We start from the raw sequence: 19,479 nt of genomic DNA, 5'->3' as shown, positions 1-19,479 counted from the left end.
CCCAACATTAAGACTAAAGGAGAGAAGTATCTTTATGAGAACAAAAGAAGCAAATATATCATTAGCTCTCCAAGGCTTTCAGATGTAGCATGGTAGAAAAAAGCAGATGATGAACAAAAACAGCAAATAAAAAATATTTTGAAAAGTATTATTCTTACTTCAGAAGATCTGATTATCCATAATTGAAAAACATAAACAAATCAGTTATTTTCTATTGATATTTACAGACATGCCTAGCTTAATGATGGGGATAACATTCTAAGAAATGTGTCATTAGTCAATTTTGTCTTTGTGCAAATGTCATAGAATGAGCTTACACAAACTTGGATGGTATAGCCTACTATACACCTACACTGCTAGATGGTCTAGTCTGTTGCTCCTGGGCTACACTTCTGTATAGCATACTACTGTACTGCATACTGTGGGCAATTATAACACAATGGTAAGTACTTGCCTATCTAAACGTATCTAAACATAGAAAAGGGGCAGTATGACTTTTCTATGTTTAGATACGTTTAGATAGGCAAGTACTTACCATTGTGTAAAAAATTTCAGTCAATGACAGACCACATATATGACAGTGGTTTCATAAGATTATTTCATGTGTTTTAGTGCTTACTTCTAAAATTTCAAAGTTTGGAATAATTTGAATTTGAATGATAATGCTATAGTCACTAATAGAATATCTTGCTGAATATTTAACAAATATGCTAGTTTAGTATATACAACAATATAATTTAACAAGGCTATTTTATCTAAAGGCATGAAAACACACATTCAAATAAAGCTTGTATACGTCAAAGTAACTAGCTTTAGAGACTACAAATTTATTCCAGGAGGGATCTTACTAAGACCCTGTTAGAATTGTCTTCAGAGCCATTTAAAAGCAAGAAAAAAAAAAAGTAACCATTTCACCGAGACAGCATTAGCCAATTTAGTACCCAATGAATTTACTAAAATTACTTTTGGATAATCCCAAATCTTATATTACCTCACTTAAGGTGAAGATACGGTACTCTAAGGATACTAAAAGTAGAAGTTTGCAGATGCTGAAGGCAATTCTGCAGGGGGAAGGCCAAAAGTGTTTTGAGAAACAACAATACCATTGAGTAAGAGAATAGTATCTTCGAATTATAACTACTTTGAAGGGAACAATACCTATTTGGAATATAATATGACTCCCCGGCTAAACAAAAATAAGCCTCATATCTACATGCCTTGTACTTACAGACAACTGGATATCAAATGTTTGCTTATAGGTATACATACTATTTTAATAAATATTTTCTATATGTGATTAGGTACTTGTTAAGCCATCTTCCAAACCAGACATACACTTCATAAACTATAGCTTAAATTCTTTTTCTTTTCAGTCACAAAATAAATACACACACGGTGTTCAAATAGTGGCATACTCTAATGCTTAAAACTTTAATAATGGGTTAGAATGAACACCATAATTCTACTCTTAAAATTATGATGACAAAGAAGGCCATATTACTACTAACTAGTATAATTTTGAGCAAATGTAAGCTGCAAGTCAATATACAACTTTGTTTCTTTTTAAGTGACTGTCAATATGAAAGGTGATAATAAAATCTAAATTAACTTTCCTCTTGTAAAAACTAGAAAAATCTTTGATTTCTGATTTTTTTGAAATTTCATTTTGTGAAATTTGTAATTCTCATGGCTTATTAGGTCTTCCAATATTTAATATGTTACCTGCAGTCAATCACCCGGCCTTGATGGTAGAAGGAAGTTGGAATGATCTCACCCTGAAGTTGACCAATACGTGGAGCTCGAGTAAGATTGGTACAGAGTAAGAATCCACAGAACACATCACTGAACATGTGTAAAGAAAACAAACAGACCAGACAGGAGGAATCAAGCTCAAAAAATCAAAATGATTCGGTCCACATTGATTCAAATTTTTAAAATATTATCTTTCTTTCTAAACAAAAACATTTGATCATATATCATTGGTAGGTGATAACCTCCTCCTTCTTTGCTAAGAGGATCACAGTTTTGTTTGGAACAGCAAAGTGCCCAGCCCTGAAAGGTGGATCATGACTGCTGTCTCATCTATTCTTGGTACTCCCATTCTCGACGCCCACTTTCCTATCCATTCCCCCTTCTCGTCTTCCTAGAGTTAAAAGTGGCCCCTGGGCTGTGAAGATGTGAGGAAAAGCTGGCTAGGGAGTGGCTGGGAGGATTTTGTTTTCTGGATAAAAGGTTAGAGACTGACAGGGAGAAGACCTTTTGCTCCTATCCCTACTACCTACCTTTGAATGTGTAGCTTTTGTATCCACTTTACAATCATAAGTTCACAAAGCATAAGGACAAAAAGTCAACATGCTAAGGGTTACAGGATGGAGGAGCAGAAATTATCTGGGTCTTTGGTGACCTTGTTAAATTCATGCACCATGAGGACCTCTACCTCCAGTCTATCTGTTAAGTAAACAATGACTCCTAAAAAATGGGCAAAGAATTGAAGTGGCACATCACAAAAAAAGGAAATCCATGTCCAACAAATGTACAAAAATGTGCTAAATTCCACTTGTAATCTGGGGAAATGCAAATTAAAACCATGCTAATATAGCAGGTCACACCCACCAGAACAGATAAAAGCAAAAAGTCTGATAATACCAAGTGTTGGTGAAATATGGTACAATAAAATTCTTATATACATAATACTGATGGTAGAATTTACTAGTTCAGCCATTTTAGAAAACAGTCTGACATTATTTGGTAACAATGATAAGATCCCCTATCACTTAGCAAATTTTCTACTTATGTACAGGCCTTACAGAAAGAGGTACAAATGTGCACTAGGTTACATATACAAGAATATTCATAGCAGCATGGTTCCTAACAGCCAAAAAATGAAAACAATCTAAATGTTCATCAACACAGAATGGAGAACTAAAGTATAGTATATTGATTCATTTGTGCATTTACAAAAGTGAAACAAATAAATAATAAAAATGAACAACAGACAGCTATACACACCACAGAAAACTCTTAAAATGCTGGACTTGAGAAGCAAAATACAAAATAACACATGAAGCATTAGGGATGAAAACAGGCAGTAAAACTCTAAAGAAAAGCAAGAAAGTGACTGCCACAAAAGTCAGGATGAAGGTATCTGCACTATTTCTGGGATGCTGCAATGTTTTATTTCTTGACCCATGTAGGAGTGACATGGGAGTTCACTTCATAATTATTTGGTAAAATGTATATTTATTTGTTATTTTTATGTTTATACATTTCACAATTTTTTAAAAAAATAGAGATGAGGACTCACTATGTTGTCCAGACTTGTCTTGAACTCCTGGACTCAAGCGATCCACTCGCCTCAGCCTCCCTAAGTGCTGGGATTACAGGCATAAGCCATCGTGTCTGGTCATATATTTCATGATTTTTTCAAGTTTCAAATACATTAATTTCCCTTAACTTATTGGGGATTGGGTATTCTATTACCAGATACTCAAAAGCTATCCTTTACAATAATCTAATCCAATGCCTCTCAAACTTTTTGAGGTCATGAGACACAGAGAGATAATCAGGTTCTCTAGGACATGGAGTGAATGAATAAAGCTAATCAAATTCAAGATGTCCAATCCCATGGATTTTGACTACTTCAGGCTCCCCTTGCTCCTATCCCCCGACACCTCGAGGACTGAGGATCAACACCTTGGAACATCTGTGCTTCACTTATGAGACATTAGATAAGAAGCTCTGTTCTCTATTATTTTGGTTTAATTTTTTAAAAATTATAGTCAAAGATTTGTTGCCTACTGTGGCCTCATCCATCATCAAAGACTAAATGGAATTGCAAAGTTTTGTAAAATATAGCAGAGATCATTAACTGAGAATAAAGCTTCCCTTAAATTCTTGCTCTGCTTCAAAATTAGGAGAATTTTCATTGCTTTAGAAGGAAAAGGAAAGAGGTTTGGGCTATTCCTTAATGATTCCATTGTTCCACAGTAATTCAATTAACCTTAACAACCTAATTAATGAGAATTCTAACTTTCCTCAACTAATCAAATAAATATCAGGCTGGACGTGGTGGCTCACGCCCATAATCCCAGCACTTTGAGAGGCTGAGGAGGGCGGATCACTTGAGGCCAGGAGTTCAAGACCAGCCTGGCCAACATGGTGAAACCCTATCTCTACTAAAAATACAAAAAGTAGCTGGGCGTGGTGGCAGATGCCTGTAATCCCAGCTACTCAGGAGGTTGAGGCACGAGAATCATTTGAACCCAGGAGGTGGAGGTCGCAGTGAGCTGAGATCATGCCACTGTACTCCAGCCTGGGTGATAAAGCGAGACTCAGTCTCGAAAAAAAAAAAGGAAGAAAGAAATATCAATGTGCTCTGAAAGCATCTCATTTCCTGAGTAAAGATCGCTTTAATATGTACTAACTAGATGCTTTTGGAAGGGAAAAAAAAATCTCTGGTGTAGATATTAGATATCTGATTAAATCAAATGTTACTACACTTGTGAAATGATAAAAAATACAGTAAGATTTCACGTTGGTCGCAAAAATATATACAGTCTATATAGTTTGCATTTAAATTACATGTATACTACTACATTCATAGGCCATATATTCTAGTAAAAGTAGAAAATTAAAAGCTAGTATTAATTTGTAATGCTCTGGCAAAGTATCTCGTCAGAACAAAAATGAAGTAAAATGTGGCACCTGAGAAATTTTCTGAATTTTGTGGAAATGGCATGAATCTGTAGCATAGTAACAGTTTAATCTATAGCCATTTGCCTCTAGATATAATAATACCTATTAAAAATAAATACTTTAAATTTTGGAATGGTGAACACTTAGAAAAAAAATCATTAGCATTTATTTTGTGCTCATTTTGCACTTGCATAAGAAGGGCTTCCAAGTCCAGTGATTATGCCCTTAGAGCTGACCACTCACTGTTTGCTGCACTGAATCCACCGGTCTCCATCCTTCCCGCAGTTTCCCTTCTCAGTGCCTTCCGTATTCAGCTTTTCATAGCAGAACTTGTCAGACCCTGCAGCCTCTTTTGGAGATAGGCAAGAGAAGAAAATTAATTTTCATTTTCTTTGTTATCCATAACCAGTAGTGTGTCAGTAAGTGTTTAACACCCGATTCTCCAGAACAAGGAAAAAGAACATCCTGATTTGTAGCATTTGCAAGTTTCCATGGTATAAATTCTCCATGGCTGATTTCACACTCAATGTGATGTCCATGGGCTTGCAAAATTCCTGAAAATTTAACAATTGGCTCTTGCAAGCTAATACAAAAAAGCTCCAAAACAACACTGTTTTTAGCCTGAGAAACAAATTTCTCTCCAATCCTTGTTGGTGAGTTTGAGGATGGAAGGTGCGAATGATTATCAGCAGGAATTGGTGAAGTGACTGACACACAGGAAACTAACATTCTTAATCTTGTTTTATATCAATATTAGGAGATAATTATAAAGTCGTAGCCTACTGAGATTTTATGTTGGCACCTGAGTTTTGATAATTAAACCTTTCAAAATACAAATATGTCTATTATCTTTTCTCTGTCAAAACTAAAGCACTGAATGTAAATCAGTCAAATAAATGATATTTGCCAAAGCCTAAAATCACTCATGCCAGAGCCCTGTTCTCATTCTGTGTGCTTTCTTTTCCTTTGGGGTGAACCCAGCCTTGGCTAGAAAGGCAGACGCATTTCTCATTCTTCCCCCCGTCTGGCCCTCATGAACTGATATTATTGGAGAGGCACTGTAAATGTCAGGAAGAGGATATGCACATGAACTTTTACGGAATGTACTAAGAATCACATCCATGTACCTATCTGCATCTCAGGAAGTACCTGCATCTCTTCACTTTGAAGTAAGACAGTAAATGACAAAATTTAAAAAATAAGTCTGGTATTTTCCTGCGGTAAAAACCAGAAAGCTAACTTGTGTGTGTGTTAATGGAAAAAAAGGGGGTCAAATGTTAAAACCAAGGTACAAAATAAATCACACAAGTGGCTGGATAATCACACTGTACTCAACCCAATCTTTGCAAATGAATGCAACACCCCTTCTCTGAGAGCCACAGCCACTAAATGGCACTGCTCAGTTCTGACAAGTACCCAACTTAAGCAGTTGTTTTCTATAGTTTTTGTGACTAAGATTCACAGTTCTCTTTATTCTCATCCTTTCTAGATTTTTTTAAAACATCACTCCAAGCTGTGCATCTCTCTCAGCAAGACTGGCAGAGAAGAACACTATTAAGAGAAAATGGTATGTGTAACCACCAAGCAAGGAGATGCGACCTACTTGTTCCCCAGATGTACTGACACTGGTTGTCTCTGGTCTTGCACTCGCCATTGTAGCAGCGGCCCTGAGGACAGGAGCACACATGTGAGGCACACAGAGTCAGTTTGTCTTCCCCAACGTTTTTACTACAATGTCTCCTTCTGGTTCACTTGGATAAAGTTTTTTCATTTCATACCCTAATATTTTTACAGTGACCAGTAAGGATCACAAACATCTCAAGAATAACAGTTAAAAATTTAAAACTCTAAACAGAACTCATTGTACAGCTCTCTGAATGTAAACTAAACATCTACAATTTGAAATTTTACAGCAAACAAAAATTGGTACATTTCTGTGAGAGACACCAAAATGATTTTTAGCTTCTTTTGTGTATGGATGGTTAGGAAACATCAAATCTGCATTTGACATCATGATACTCACCTGTAGGTTATAATATGGCTTCAGGGGAAAAAAAACTCATGACAGATTGTCATATTTTCTTTCACACACCAGGCAGGCTGAAATTACTGAAAGATGGTCACAACTCAATAAATGAGACTCCCAGTTCTTCAGCCATTACATTCTTTTTTTCTCTCTCTCTTAATCTGGACAATTTGTCACCAGAGGTAAATATATTTAATATTTGGCATAACATGAAGCAACTCTAAATTAGAATCCCACTATAATAATTTACTTGAGTAAAATTCCCTTCAAAGTTATATTAATATTTATCAAAAAAGGAAAAAAAACTTTCCAATGAATCCTTTTTAAATTACACTTAAAATTTATAGCCCAGCATACCTGATTTTGATTGCATGCATATCCGTCTTGCTTATGAAGATTTGGTGGGCACTGCAAAACATTATCTTTTTAGTTAATATTCAGCATGCTAGGTACCTTCAGATAATGTACATACTATATATAATGCAAGCATGGTGGATATATATAACTAGAAACATTGAGAAAAACACATGCAACTCCTTAAATAGGTTATTAATTCAAATTATTTATCCTATTATTGGTAAAATAAGTAAGTAAGGGCCACACGGCACATGCATTTTATATGTTTCCTCTGTTTATGGTGAGATGGACCAGAATAACAAGTCACATTCACTTGCCTACAGAGTTAAAAGTAGAAGAGATTAAAATGGACAATGAAGGAAATGAATCAGCTTGGTACACAGAAGGGACACATTCAAGAAACTAATTTACAAGAAGTTGCTCAGCTCTCTGAAAATGTCAAATCTGCATTTGACATCGTGACATTTTACCTATAGGCTACTTTAGTGAAACAGAAGAAATACTCTGCCTTTCAACACAAAGTAAGTGCTATATCTCCATTATATTAATAGTTCTGACCTCTTCAAACTGCAGACATGTTACTAGAACAGTCTGTGATGTGATGGTTATTTCTTTTTATAGGTCTATTTATCAAATCATTTTTTAAAGAAATACTTCATTTCCCCCCAAAGTTACTCTCTGTACATTTTATTGACTACATTTAAGAGAATGTAAAAAGATCAAGTCAAAGGCTCTGCCACAGTGTTTAAAACAAATACAAAAAGAAAAAAATATGCAGGCATGGCAAATAAATAAGAAACAGCAGTGTGCACTGAGGTCCTCCCTCAGTCTTCACCTTCTCAGTAAATGATGTTCCATCCTTCCAATTGTTCAAGCCAAAGGCCATAGTCATCTTCTATTCCCCTCCTCTCTCACTCTTCCTCCATCTAGTCTGTCCATAAATCCTGCTAGTTCTATCTTCAAAATATAATTCCAATCTGACCCCTTTTCTCCACCTCCACTGCTCACACCCTGTCCAAGCCACCACCACCTCTCACCTGGATTACTGTAATAGCCTCCCACCTGAGTCTCTTGCTTCTATCCTAGTCACCTTAGAGTTTACATTGCTATCAGAGTGATCTCTTTAAAAAGGTAAATACCAAATCACATCGATCTTCTGTTTCCCAGCTTACTCAATGACCTTCCAAGCTCAACATGATCTGCTCCTATACTTTCTCACCCCGTCATCTCTGTGACATCATTTTCTGTTCACCCATGGCTGATGTGACTCCACGTGGACACGCCAGTCATGCTGCCACCCACAGCCTTTGCCTTTGCTTTCCCGTTGTTGCTCCGGATTTCTGCATGGCTCATTCCCTCACCTTTGTTAGAGCTTTGCTCAAATATCATCATCCCAAAGAGGCCTTTATAGAACCTATGCTCTTCAAAGCTGCAGCCCCTCCAATGCTGGCACTCTCTGGGGCTGTGCCAATTTAGGACAAGGGCTTTAAGGGCTTTTTATTTATTTATTTATTTTTAGAGAAGTCTACAAGTTTTTTTGTTTTTTCTTTCTTCTCCAAAGCACTTATCACCAACTGACAATTCATAAGTTTTACTTACTTGTTTGTTCATTGTTGCCCCATCATAATGTGAGCTCCATGCAAGCAGGATTCTATGTTTTGTTCCTTACTGCTGCCCTAGTACCTACAACAACACCAGGCATGTGGCAGGTGTGCAAGTACTGTGAGCTGACAGAGAAAATAAATGAATGACTCAATAACCAGATACGACTATGTTATTCTATGCTGCACATATTGAGCCATTTATCAAGTTCACCACAGAAAGATAACAGAACTAATTTAGCATTCCTAAGAAGCAGTAATTTCCTAACAAACATTCCAAGGCAAATGCTTTGGTTCTACACCTTTCTAAAGAATAACTGACTCTCATAAATGTTTCATTCGCCACAGCTTTTCAATCTGGTGAGTATTCAAGGGATCAGCAGTAAAAAGCAGAAATACACAACTACACAAGAGCAGAAATCCCTGTGGTTTCTTTAATCCATCCAGAGCCACTCAAAATGCAATCATTATCTCATTAATCAACTATCATTAATTATTCACTCACTCTAAAACTAATGCAACCAGTGATCGGGATCATGGAGGACAGGAGGCAGGACTAGATTGCAGCTCCGGACAGAGCAGCATGCGGAGGCCTGCACTGTGAATTTTAGCTCCAGATGGACTGCAAGAACAAACCAGCAATCCCAAGAGGACCTACAGACCCTCTGAAGGAAGCAGACTGCTCCTGCAGGACCCAGGAGACACCCAAATACTGTGAGTGCCCCAATTGTGGAAGTGGGAACACACACCCCCGCTGGAGAAGCTGAAGGTCTGTTTGCAGGAAAAGTTTCCGACTTTACCTGGAACTGAGTCAAGCTAGAGAGCCAAGCCAAATACAGGGGTAGAGGAAGCAACAGAAAGGCCCTGAGAGTTCACTGGGTCCCCGAGCAGCCCATTCCTGCCTAGCACCATAGGGATCCATCGGGAAGGTGGCCAGAGGAGCAGGGGGTAAAACTCCACAGGGAGAAGGAATTCTCTAGCTGAACTTTGTAACAATTTGAACTGGGCGAGAAGCCTCCTGGCCATAACTTGGGGGAGGGCACCAATCGGGTGTGCAGACTTCACAGGCCGGGGAAGAACTAAAGCCCTTTTTTCTTGAAGCTGGGACCATCGGGTGGGGACAGGACTAGGCGTGTCTGAGCTCAGACTCTCCTTGGGCGGGTCTTGCTGTGGCTGCTGTGGGGGATGGGGGTGAGACTCCCAGGTCTCTACCTAGGAGGATTATGGCTGCCTCTGCTGAGTCATGCAGGTTGTCAGGAAAGTGGGGGAAGCCAGGAGTCACAGGCCCCACCCAGCTCCCACACAAACTGAAGAGCTGATTATAGTGGAAGACAAAGGGCATATAATCTTGGGAGTTCTAGGGCCCTGCCCACTGCCGGTCCCTCTCCACACTACTACAGCTGATGCTTTCTGGAAAGCACGTCCTTGTGGCAGGAGGCCAACCAGCACAAAAATAGATCATTAGACCACCAAAGCTAAGGACCCTCATGGAGTCCATTACACCCTCTGCCACCTCCATCAGAACAGGCACTGGTATCCACAGCTGAGAGACTCGCAGACAGTTCACATCACAGAACTCTGTGCAGACAACCCCCAGTACCAGCCTGGAGCCGGGTAGACTCACTGGATGGCTAGACACAGAAGGGAGACAACAATCACTGTGGTTCAGCTCACAGGAAGCCATACCCATAGGAAAAGGGGGAGAGTACTACATCAAGGGAACACCCGTGGGACAAGAGAATCTGAACAACAGCCTTCACTCCTAGACCTTCCCTCTGACAGAGCCTACCCAAATGATAAGGAACCAAAAAAACCAACCCTAGTAATATGACAAAACAAGGCTCTTCAACACTCCCCAAAAAATCACACTAGTTCACCAGCAAGGGATCCAAACCAAGAAGAAATCCCTGATTTACCTGAAAAAGAATTCAGGAGGTTAGTTATTAAGCTAATCAGGGAGAGACCAGAGAAAGGCAAAGCCAAAAGCAAGGAAATCCAAAAAATGATGGAAGAAGGGAGAAATATTCATGGAAATAGTAACTTAAAGAAAAAACGATCAAAAATTCAGGAAACTTTGGACACATTTTTATAAATGTGAAATGCTCTGGAAAGTCTCAGCAATAGAACAAGTAGAAGAACGAAATTAAGAGTTCAAAGACAAAGTCTTCGAATTAACCCCATCCAACAAAGAAAAAGAAAAAAGAATAAGAAAATATGAACAAAACCTCCAAGAAGGTTTGATATATTAAACAATCAAACCAAAGAATAATTGGTGTACCTGAGGAAGAAGAGAATTCTTTTTTTTTTTTTTTTGAGACGGAGTCTCGCTCTTTCGCCCAGGCCAGAGTGCACTGGCACTATCTCGGCTCACTGCAACCTCCACCTCCCGGGTTCACGCCATTCTCCTGCCTCAGCCTCCCGAGTAGCTGGGACTACAGGCGCTCGTTACCACGCCCAGCTAATTTTTTGTATTTTTAGTAGAGATGGGGTTTCACCGCGTCAGCCAGGATGGTCTCGATCTCCTGACCTTGTGATCCGCCCGCCTTGGCCTCCCAAAGTGCTGGGATTACAAGCGTGAGCCACTGTGCCCGGCCGGAGGAAGAGAATTCTAAAAGCTTGGAAAACATATTCGAGGGAATAATCGAGGCAAACTTCCCTGGCCTTGTGAGAGACCTAGACATGCAAATACAAGAAGCACAAAGAACACCTGAGAAATTCATTGCAAAAAGATCACCTAGGCACATTGTCATCAGGTTATCCAGAGTTAAGACAAAGGAAAGAATCTTAAGAGCTGTGAGACAGAAGCACCAGGTAAACTATAAAGGAAAACCTATCATATTAACAGCAGATTTCTCAGCAGAAACTCTACAAGCTAAAAGGGATTGAGGACCTATCTTCAGCCTCCTCAAACAAAACAGTTATTAGCCAAGAATTTTGTATTCAGCAAAAGTAAGCATCATATATGAAAGAAAGATACAATCATTTTCAGACAAACAAATGCTGAGAGAATTTTCCACTACCAAACCACCACTACAAGAACTGCTAAAAGGAGCTCTAAATCTTGAAACGAATCCTGGAAACACATCAAAACAGAACCTCTTTAAAGCATAAATCACACAGGATCTATAAAACAAAAATACAAGTTAGAAATCAAAAACAAAAAGACAAAACCAAAGCACACAGGCAACAAAGAGCATGATGAAAGCAATGGTACCTCACATTTCAACACTAACATTGAATGTAATGGCCTAAATGTTCCACTTAAAAGATACAGAAGCACAGAATGGATAAGAACTCACCAACCATCTGCTGCCTTCAGGAGACTCACCTGACACATAAACACTCACGTAAACTTAAAGTAAAGGGGTGGAAAAGGCATTCCAAGCAAATGGACACCAAAAGCAAGCAGGAGTAGCTATTCTTATATCAGACAAAACAAACTTTAAAGCAACAGCGGCTAAGAGACAAAGAGGGACAGTATATAATGGTAAAAGGCCTTGTCCAACAGGAAAATATCACAATCCTAAACATATATGCACCTAACACTGGAGCTCCCACATTTACCAAACAATTACTAATGACCTAAGAAATGTTGGCCGGGCATGGTGGCTCACTCCTGTAATCCCAGCACTTTGGGAGGCCAAGGTGGGCGGATCACCTGGGGTCAGGAATTCGAGACCAGCCTGACCAACATAGTGAAACTCTGTCTCTACTAAAAATACAAAAATTAGCCAGGCATGGTGGCACCTGCCTGTAATCCCAGCTACTTGGGAGGCTGAGGCAGGAGAATCACTTGAACCTGGGAGGCGGAGGTTGCAGTGAGCCGAGATTGCACCACTGCACTCCAGCCTGGGCAACAAGAGCGAAACTCCATCTCAAAAAAAAAAGAAAGGAAGGAAGGAAGGAAGAAAAAGGACATAGACAGCAACACAATAATAGTGGGGGACTTTAATACTCCACTGACAGCACTAGACAGGTCATCAAGACAGAAAGTCAACAAAGAAACAATGGATTTACACCATACCTTGGAACAAATGGACTTAACAGATATATACAGAACATTTCATCCAACAACTGCAGAATACACATTCTATTCAACAGTGCATGGAACTTTCTCCAAGATAGACCATATGATAGGCCATAAAACAAGCCTCAATAAATTTAACAAAACTGAAATTACATCAAGCACTCTCTCAGATCACAGTGGAATAAAACTGGAAATCGACTCCAAAAGGAACCTTCAAAACCATGCAAATACGTGAAAATTAAATAACCTGCTGAATGAGCATTGGGTCAAAAACAAAACCAAGATGGAAATTAAAACATTCTTTGAACTGAATGACAATGATGTCACAACCTATCAAAACCTCTGGGATATAGCAAAGGTGGTGCTAACAGGAAAGTTCATAGCCCTAAATGCCTACATCAAAAGGTCTGAAAGAGCACAGACAGACAATCTGAGGTCATACCTCAAGGAACTAGACAAACAAGAACAAACCAAACCTAAACCCAGCAGAAGAAAGAAAACAGCCGAGATCAGCGCAGAACTAAATGAAATTGAAATAACAACAACAACAACAACAACAAAATACATAAGATAAATGAAACAAAAAGCTGGTTCTTCGAAAAGATAAATAAAATTGATAGACCATTAGCAAGATTAACCAAGAAAAGAGAGAAAAGCCAAAAAAACCTCACTAAGAAATGAAACAGGAGATACTACTACTGACACCACTGAAATCAAAAGATCATTCAAGCTACTATGAACACCTTTACACACATACACTAGAAAATCTAGAAGGGATGGATAAATTCCTGGAAAAATAAAACCCTCCTAGCTTAAATCAGGAAGAATTAGATACCCTGAATAGAACAATAACAAGCAGTGAGATTGAAATGATAATGTAAAAATTACCAGCCAAAAAAGGTCTAGGACCAGATGGATTTACAGCAGAATTCTACCAGACATTCAAAGAAGAATTGGTACCAATCCTTTTGACACTATTCCACAAGATAGAGAAAGAAGGAATCCTCCCTAATTCATTCTATGAAGCCAGCATCAACCTAATACCAAAACCAGGAAAGGACATTACCAAAAAAGAAAACTACACACCGATATCCTTGATGAACACAGATGCTAAAATCCTTAGCAAAATACTAGCTAACTGAATCCAACAACATATCAAAAAGATAATCCACCATGATCAAGTGGGTTTCATACCAGGGATGCAGGAATGGTTTAACATACACAAGTTAATAAATGCAATACACCATATAAACAGAATTAAAAACAAAAATCACATGATCATCTCAATAGGTGCAGAAAAAGCATTTGACAAAATCCAGCATCCCTTTATGATTAAAACTCTCAGCAAAATCGGCATACAAGGGACATACCTCAATGTAGTAAAAGCCATCTATGACAAACCCACAGCCAGCATAATACTGAATGGGGAAAAGTTGAAAGCATTCCCTCTGAGAACTGGAACAAGACAAGGATGCCCACTCTCACCACTCTTCTTCAACATAGTACTGAAAGTCCTAGCCAGAGCAATCAGACAAGAGAAGGAAAGAAAGGGCATCCAAGTCGGTAAAGAGGAAGTCAGACTGTCACTGTTTGCTGATGATATGATTGTTTACCTTGAAAACCCTAAGGACTCCTCTAGAAAGCTCCTAGAACTGATAAAAGAATTCAGCAAAGTTTCCAGATACAAGATTAATGTAAACAAATCAATAGCTCTTCTATACACCAACAGTGATCAATCAGAGAATCAAATCAAGAACTCAACCCCTTTTACAATAGCTGCCAAAAAAAAATACTTAGGAATATACCTAACAAAGGGTCAAAAAACCTCTATACTAAAACACTGCTGAAAGAAATCATGGATGACACAAACAAATGGAAACACATCCCATGCTCACAGATGGGTAGAATCAATATTTGAAGACGAGCATACTGCCAAAAGCAATCTACAAATTCAACACAATCCCCATCAGAATACCACCATCATTCTTCACAGAATTAGCAAAAACAATTCTAAAATTAATATGGAACCAAAAAAGAGCCCACATAGCCAAAGTAAGACTAAGCAAAAGAACAAATCTGGAGGCATTGCATTACCTGATTTCAAACTATACTGTAAGGCCATAGTCACCAAAACAGCGTGGCACTGGTATAAAAATAGGCATATAGACCAATGGCATATAGAACCCAGAAATAAACCCAAATACTTACAGCCAACTGATCTTTGACAAAGCAAACAAAACATAAAGTGGGGAAAAGGACACCCTTTTCAATAAATGGTGCTGGGATAAATGGCTAGCCACATGTAGGAGAATGAAACTGGATCTTCATCTCTCACCTTATAGAAAAATCAACCAAGATGGATTAAGGACTTAAACCTAAGACCTGAAACTATAAAAATTCTAGAAGAAAACATTGAAAAACCCTTCTAGACATTGGCTTATAGGCAAGGATTTCATGACCAACAACCCAAAAGGAAATGCAATAAAAACAAAGATAAATAGTTGGGACCTAATTAAAGAACTTTTGCATGGCAAAAGGAAAAGTCAGCAGAGTAAAGAGACAACCCAAAGAATGGGAGAAAATCTTCATAATCTATGCATCTAACAAAGAAATAATATCCAGAATCTACAATGAACTCAAACAAATCAGTAAGAAAAAAAACAATCCTATCAAAAAGTGGGCTAAGGATAGACAATTCTCAAAAGAAGATATACAAATGGCCAACAAACATGCGAAAAGATGCTCAACATCACTAATGATCAGGGAAATGCAAATCAAAACCACAATGCAGTACCACCTTACTCCTGCAAGAATGGCCATAATAAAAAAATAAAAAAACAGTAGACACTGGCGTGGATGCAGTGAACAGGGAACACTTCTACACTGCTGGTGGGAATGTAAACTAGTACTGCCACTATGGAAAACGGTGTGGAGATTCCTTAAACAGCTAAAAATAGATCTATTTGATCCAGGAATCCCACTACTGGGTATCTACCCCGAGGAAAAGACGTCATTATTCAAAAAAGATACTTGCGCACAGATGTTTACAGTAGCACAATTCACAACTGCAAAATCATGGAACCACCCCAAATGACCATCAACCAACCCAAATGCCCATCAATCAATGAGTGGATAAAGAAACTGTAGTGTGTGTGTATGTATATGCATACATATATATATGATGGAATACTACATAGTCATAAAAAGGAATGGATTTACAGCATTTGCAGTGACCTGGATGAGAGTGGAGACTATTATTCTAAGTGATGTCACTCAGGAATGGAAAACCAAGCATCATATGTTCTCACTGATATGTGGGAGCTAAGTAGTGACGCAAAGACATGATAATGATACAATGGACTTTGGGGACTTGGGGGGAATTGGGGAGGGGGGTGAGGGATAAAAGACTACAAATATGGTGCAGTGTATACTGCTCGGGTGATGGATGCACCAAAATCTCACAAATCACCACTAAAGAACCTACTCATGTAACCAAATACCACCTGTACCCCAAAAACTTATGGAAAAATAAATAAATAGATTTGTAATGTTAAAAAATAAATAGAACTAACACAACCACAGTCAACAGCAATGCAAAAGCAATATTGCTATTAGAATAAGCACATCAGGATCTAAAATTAATTTATCAGATTTTACTTTTGTGATGTTTCAGTTAGAAAAAAACCTTGTGCAGCCAAAAAACACATGAAAAAATGCTCATCATCACTGGCCATCAGAGAAATGCAAATCAAAACCACAATGAGATACCATCTCACACCAGTTAGAATGGCAATCATTAAAAAGTCAGGAAACAACAGGTGCTGGAGAGGATGTGGAGAAACAGGAACACTCTTACACTGTTGGTGGGACTGTAAACTAGTTCAACCATTGTGGAAGTCAGTGTGGCGATTCCTCAGGGATCTAGAACTAGAAATACCATTTGACCCAGCCATCCCATTACTGGGTATATACCCAAAGGACTATAAATCATGCTGCTATAAAGACACATGCACACGTATGTTTATTGCGGCACTATTCACAATAGCAAAGACTTGGAACCAACCCAAATGTCCAACAATGATAGACTGGATTAAGAAAATGTGGCACATATACACCATGGAATACTATGCAGCCATAAAAAATGATGAGTTCATGTCCTTTGTAGGGACATGGATGAAATTGGAAATCATCATTCTCAGTAAACTATCGCAAGAACAAAAAACCAAACACTGCATATTCTCACTCATAGGTGGAAATTGAACAATGAGAACACATGGACACAGGAAGGGGAACATCAGACTCTGGGGACTGTTGTGGGGTGGGGGTAGGGGGGAGGGATAGCATTGGGAGATATACCTAATGCTAGATGACGAGTTAGTGGGTGCAGCGCACCAGCATGGCACATGTATACATATGTAACTAATCCGCACAATGTGCACATGTACCCTAAAACTTAAAGTATAATAATAAAAGAAAAAAAAAAGAAAAAAATGCCCTTATTCTAAATTGGCATAGCCACATGTGAGATTTCTAATCTATTTGGTTTTAGTTTAGGCTAATAAAAGACAGTTGCTTATCATGGGAATGTTTAACGAGGGAAATTAGGGAATGTCCTATGTTCTCTGGGGACATTTAAAACAGGAAAACCATAAATCTGTGCACTTTATTCTGCTTATGAGCGGAGCATTGGTTTCAGTCTCTAAATGTCATTCCAGAACCTTCCTTGTACATTATGCTATACAGGATGGTTCACTTGAGGCAGGCAGGCTTCAATAGTGCAATAGCATTTAGAAGTGTTTATTTTAAATTATGTTATACTACCCACTTAGATGACATATTTCATAGCACTAACAAAAAACATTTCTCCTATTTCTCCTATCTTTCAAATATCTGTATTACATCCACCAGTATTGTTTGTCAAGGATTTCTCTTAATTACGTAAGTATTGTTTATTCTTTTTTTTTTATTATACTTTAAGTTTTAGGGTACATATGCACATTGTGCAGGTTAGTTACATATGTATACATGTGCCATGCTGGTGCGCTGCACCCACTAACTCGTCATCTAGCATTAGGTATATCTCCCGGTGCTATCCCTCCCCGCCTCCCTCCACCCCTCAACAGTCCCCAGAGTGTGATATTCCCCTTCCTGCGTCCATGTGATCTCATTGTTCAATTCCCACCTATGAATGAGAATATGCGGTGTTTGGTTTTTTGTTCTTGCGATAGTTTACTGAGAATGATGATTTCCAATTTCATCCATGTCCCTACAAAGGACATGAACTCATCATTTTTTATGGCTGCATAGTATTCCATGGTGTATATGTGCCACATTTTCTTAATCCAGTCTATCATTGTTGGACATTTGGGTTCTATTATAAACTGTAAGTTTAATAAGTAGCTCTGAGGCATCAGTAAATGCTAATATAAAAATTAAGAAAAACACATTATGAGGTAAAAGAGATAAAGTCATAATGTTGCCTGTAAATACTGATTCTCAGAGTTGTAGAGATTCCATTTTCTTAATTATTAGTAGTATTAATTAAATTCAAAGCTCATTATTTCTTAAGGAGAAAAAGAAGAATTTTGGGGGGTTTTAACTCCCTCTACTTCTATTTTAGGTTCATCCTGATCATGCTAGAAAAATATTAGCAAAAATATTCTATTCTAATATGCTACTGAGAAATTAATTTAACAGTATAATTTTCAGCTTAGACACATGCTATAAAAAGAAAAAATGTTTTACTTAGACAATAGAATATTAGGTTAAACAAAGAGTTCTCATCATAAAAATCTTATTTCTAGTAAATTTTATGGCACTTAAAGAGTTAAAGATTGAAATGAAAAAACTATACCTCTAAAAGGGCTGAATACACAGAACTAAAACCATATATGGTAAACATAAAAATAGTAGTATTCTACAAAGCTAAAAATATAACTCTGAAACTGTGTATCAGTATTGTCAATACACACCATTAAACACAGAACCTACAATTCTCATACTTTGTCATTATATTACCGAAAATTGCAAAAAAAACCTATTTATATATTGAAATGTAAGAAACAGATATGCATAAAAATCATGAAAACACGGCCTGAACATATTTCACTGTACCATTTCTTTAAGAGGGCCCATCTGAATTGAATTTCAAATAATATGTATCAACACCTTTACAAAAATGTTACTTAGGAACCCTTCTTTCTCTCTCATTTTTTCTTCTGGTTAAGGAACTCAGTGTAACCCCACCTCCCCTACTCCTTACTCACTTCCATCATTGGGCGGTGGAGTGATTGACCAATGATAAGCTTGGGAAGAAGAACTAGGCATTCTGCCATTCTTTTAGAAGCAAGCCTACCCACATAAACCATGCATTTTCCATTGCTCCCCCGTGCCATACATTGTCCTTCTGGACCCAATTTTGTCAGTAACCTGTTGCTATAGCCTGAACTGGGATCTTAAAGATAACTTTTAGCCCTCACATTAAGCTACAGCCTTCAACTTGGCCATTTTCAATAATAAAAGTGATATTTTGACTGCCAAGTGTACTCTATTGGGAGCCTCTTGGAAAGCACAATGCCTAGCAACAGGTAACCCCAGTTTTAGGAGCTTGTCCTGAGGAGCTAACCCTGAACAAGAAACACTCTTTTAAAAATGCACAAAGATGTTCACTTCTATACTACTAATAATAAACTGCCAAAATCTAAATACCCATATTGGGTATAAATCAACTGATAAATCCACATGACAGACTCTCATACAATCGTGAAAAGAAT

General features: G+C 38.1%; 1 protein-coding gene across 3 annotated transcripts in view; it reads right to left on the bottom strand.

Annotated features, from left to right (window-relative positions):
- ADAM23 (ADAM metallopeptidase domain 23) overlaps positions 1 to 19,479 on the bottom strand; it is a 177,796-nt gene that overhangs the window by 26,366 nt on the left and 131,951 nt on the right. For all 3 annotated transcript variants that reach the window (XM_055380411.2, XM_019022744.4, XM_055380410.1), the window contains exons 19-22: positions 7,079 to 7,129; positions 6,299 to 6,362; positions 4,939 to 5,044; positions 1,723 to 1,842 (exon numbers count right to left, since the gene is read on the bottom strand). In XM_055380411.2, coding sequence (XP_055236386.1) covers positions 1,723 to 1,842; positions 4,939 to 5,044; positions 6,299 to 6,362; positions 7,079 to 7,129 — 341 coding nt within the window. The remainder of the gene's footprint in view (positions 1 to 1,722; positions 1,843 to 4,938; positions 5,045 to 6,298; positions 6,363 to 7,078; positions 7,130 to 19,479) is intronic.

The sequence above is a fragment of the Gorilla gorilla genome, chromosome 11, assembly GCF_029281585.2.
Source record: "Gorilla gorilla gorilla isolate KB3781 chromosome 11, NHGRI_mGorGor1-v2.1_pri, whole genome shotgun sequence".
Classification (NCBI taxonomy): Eukaryota; Metazoa; Chordata; class Mammalia; order Primates; family Hominidae; genus Gorilla; species Gorilla gorilla.
This window is presented reverse-complemented; position numbering and strand designations above follow the sequence as displayed.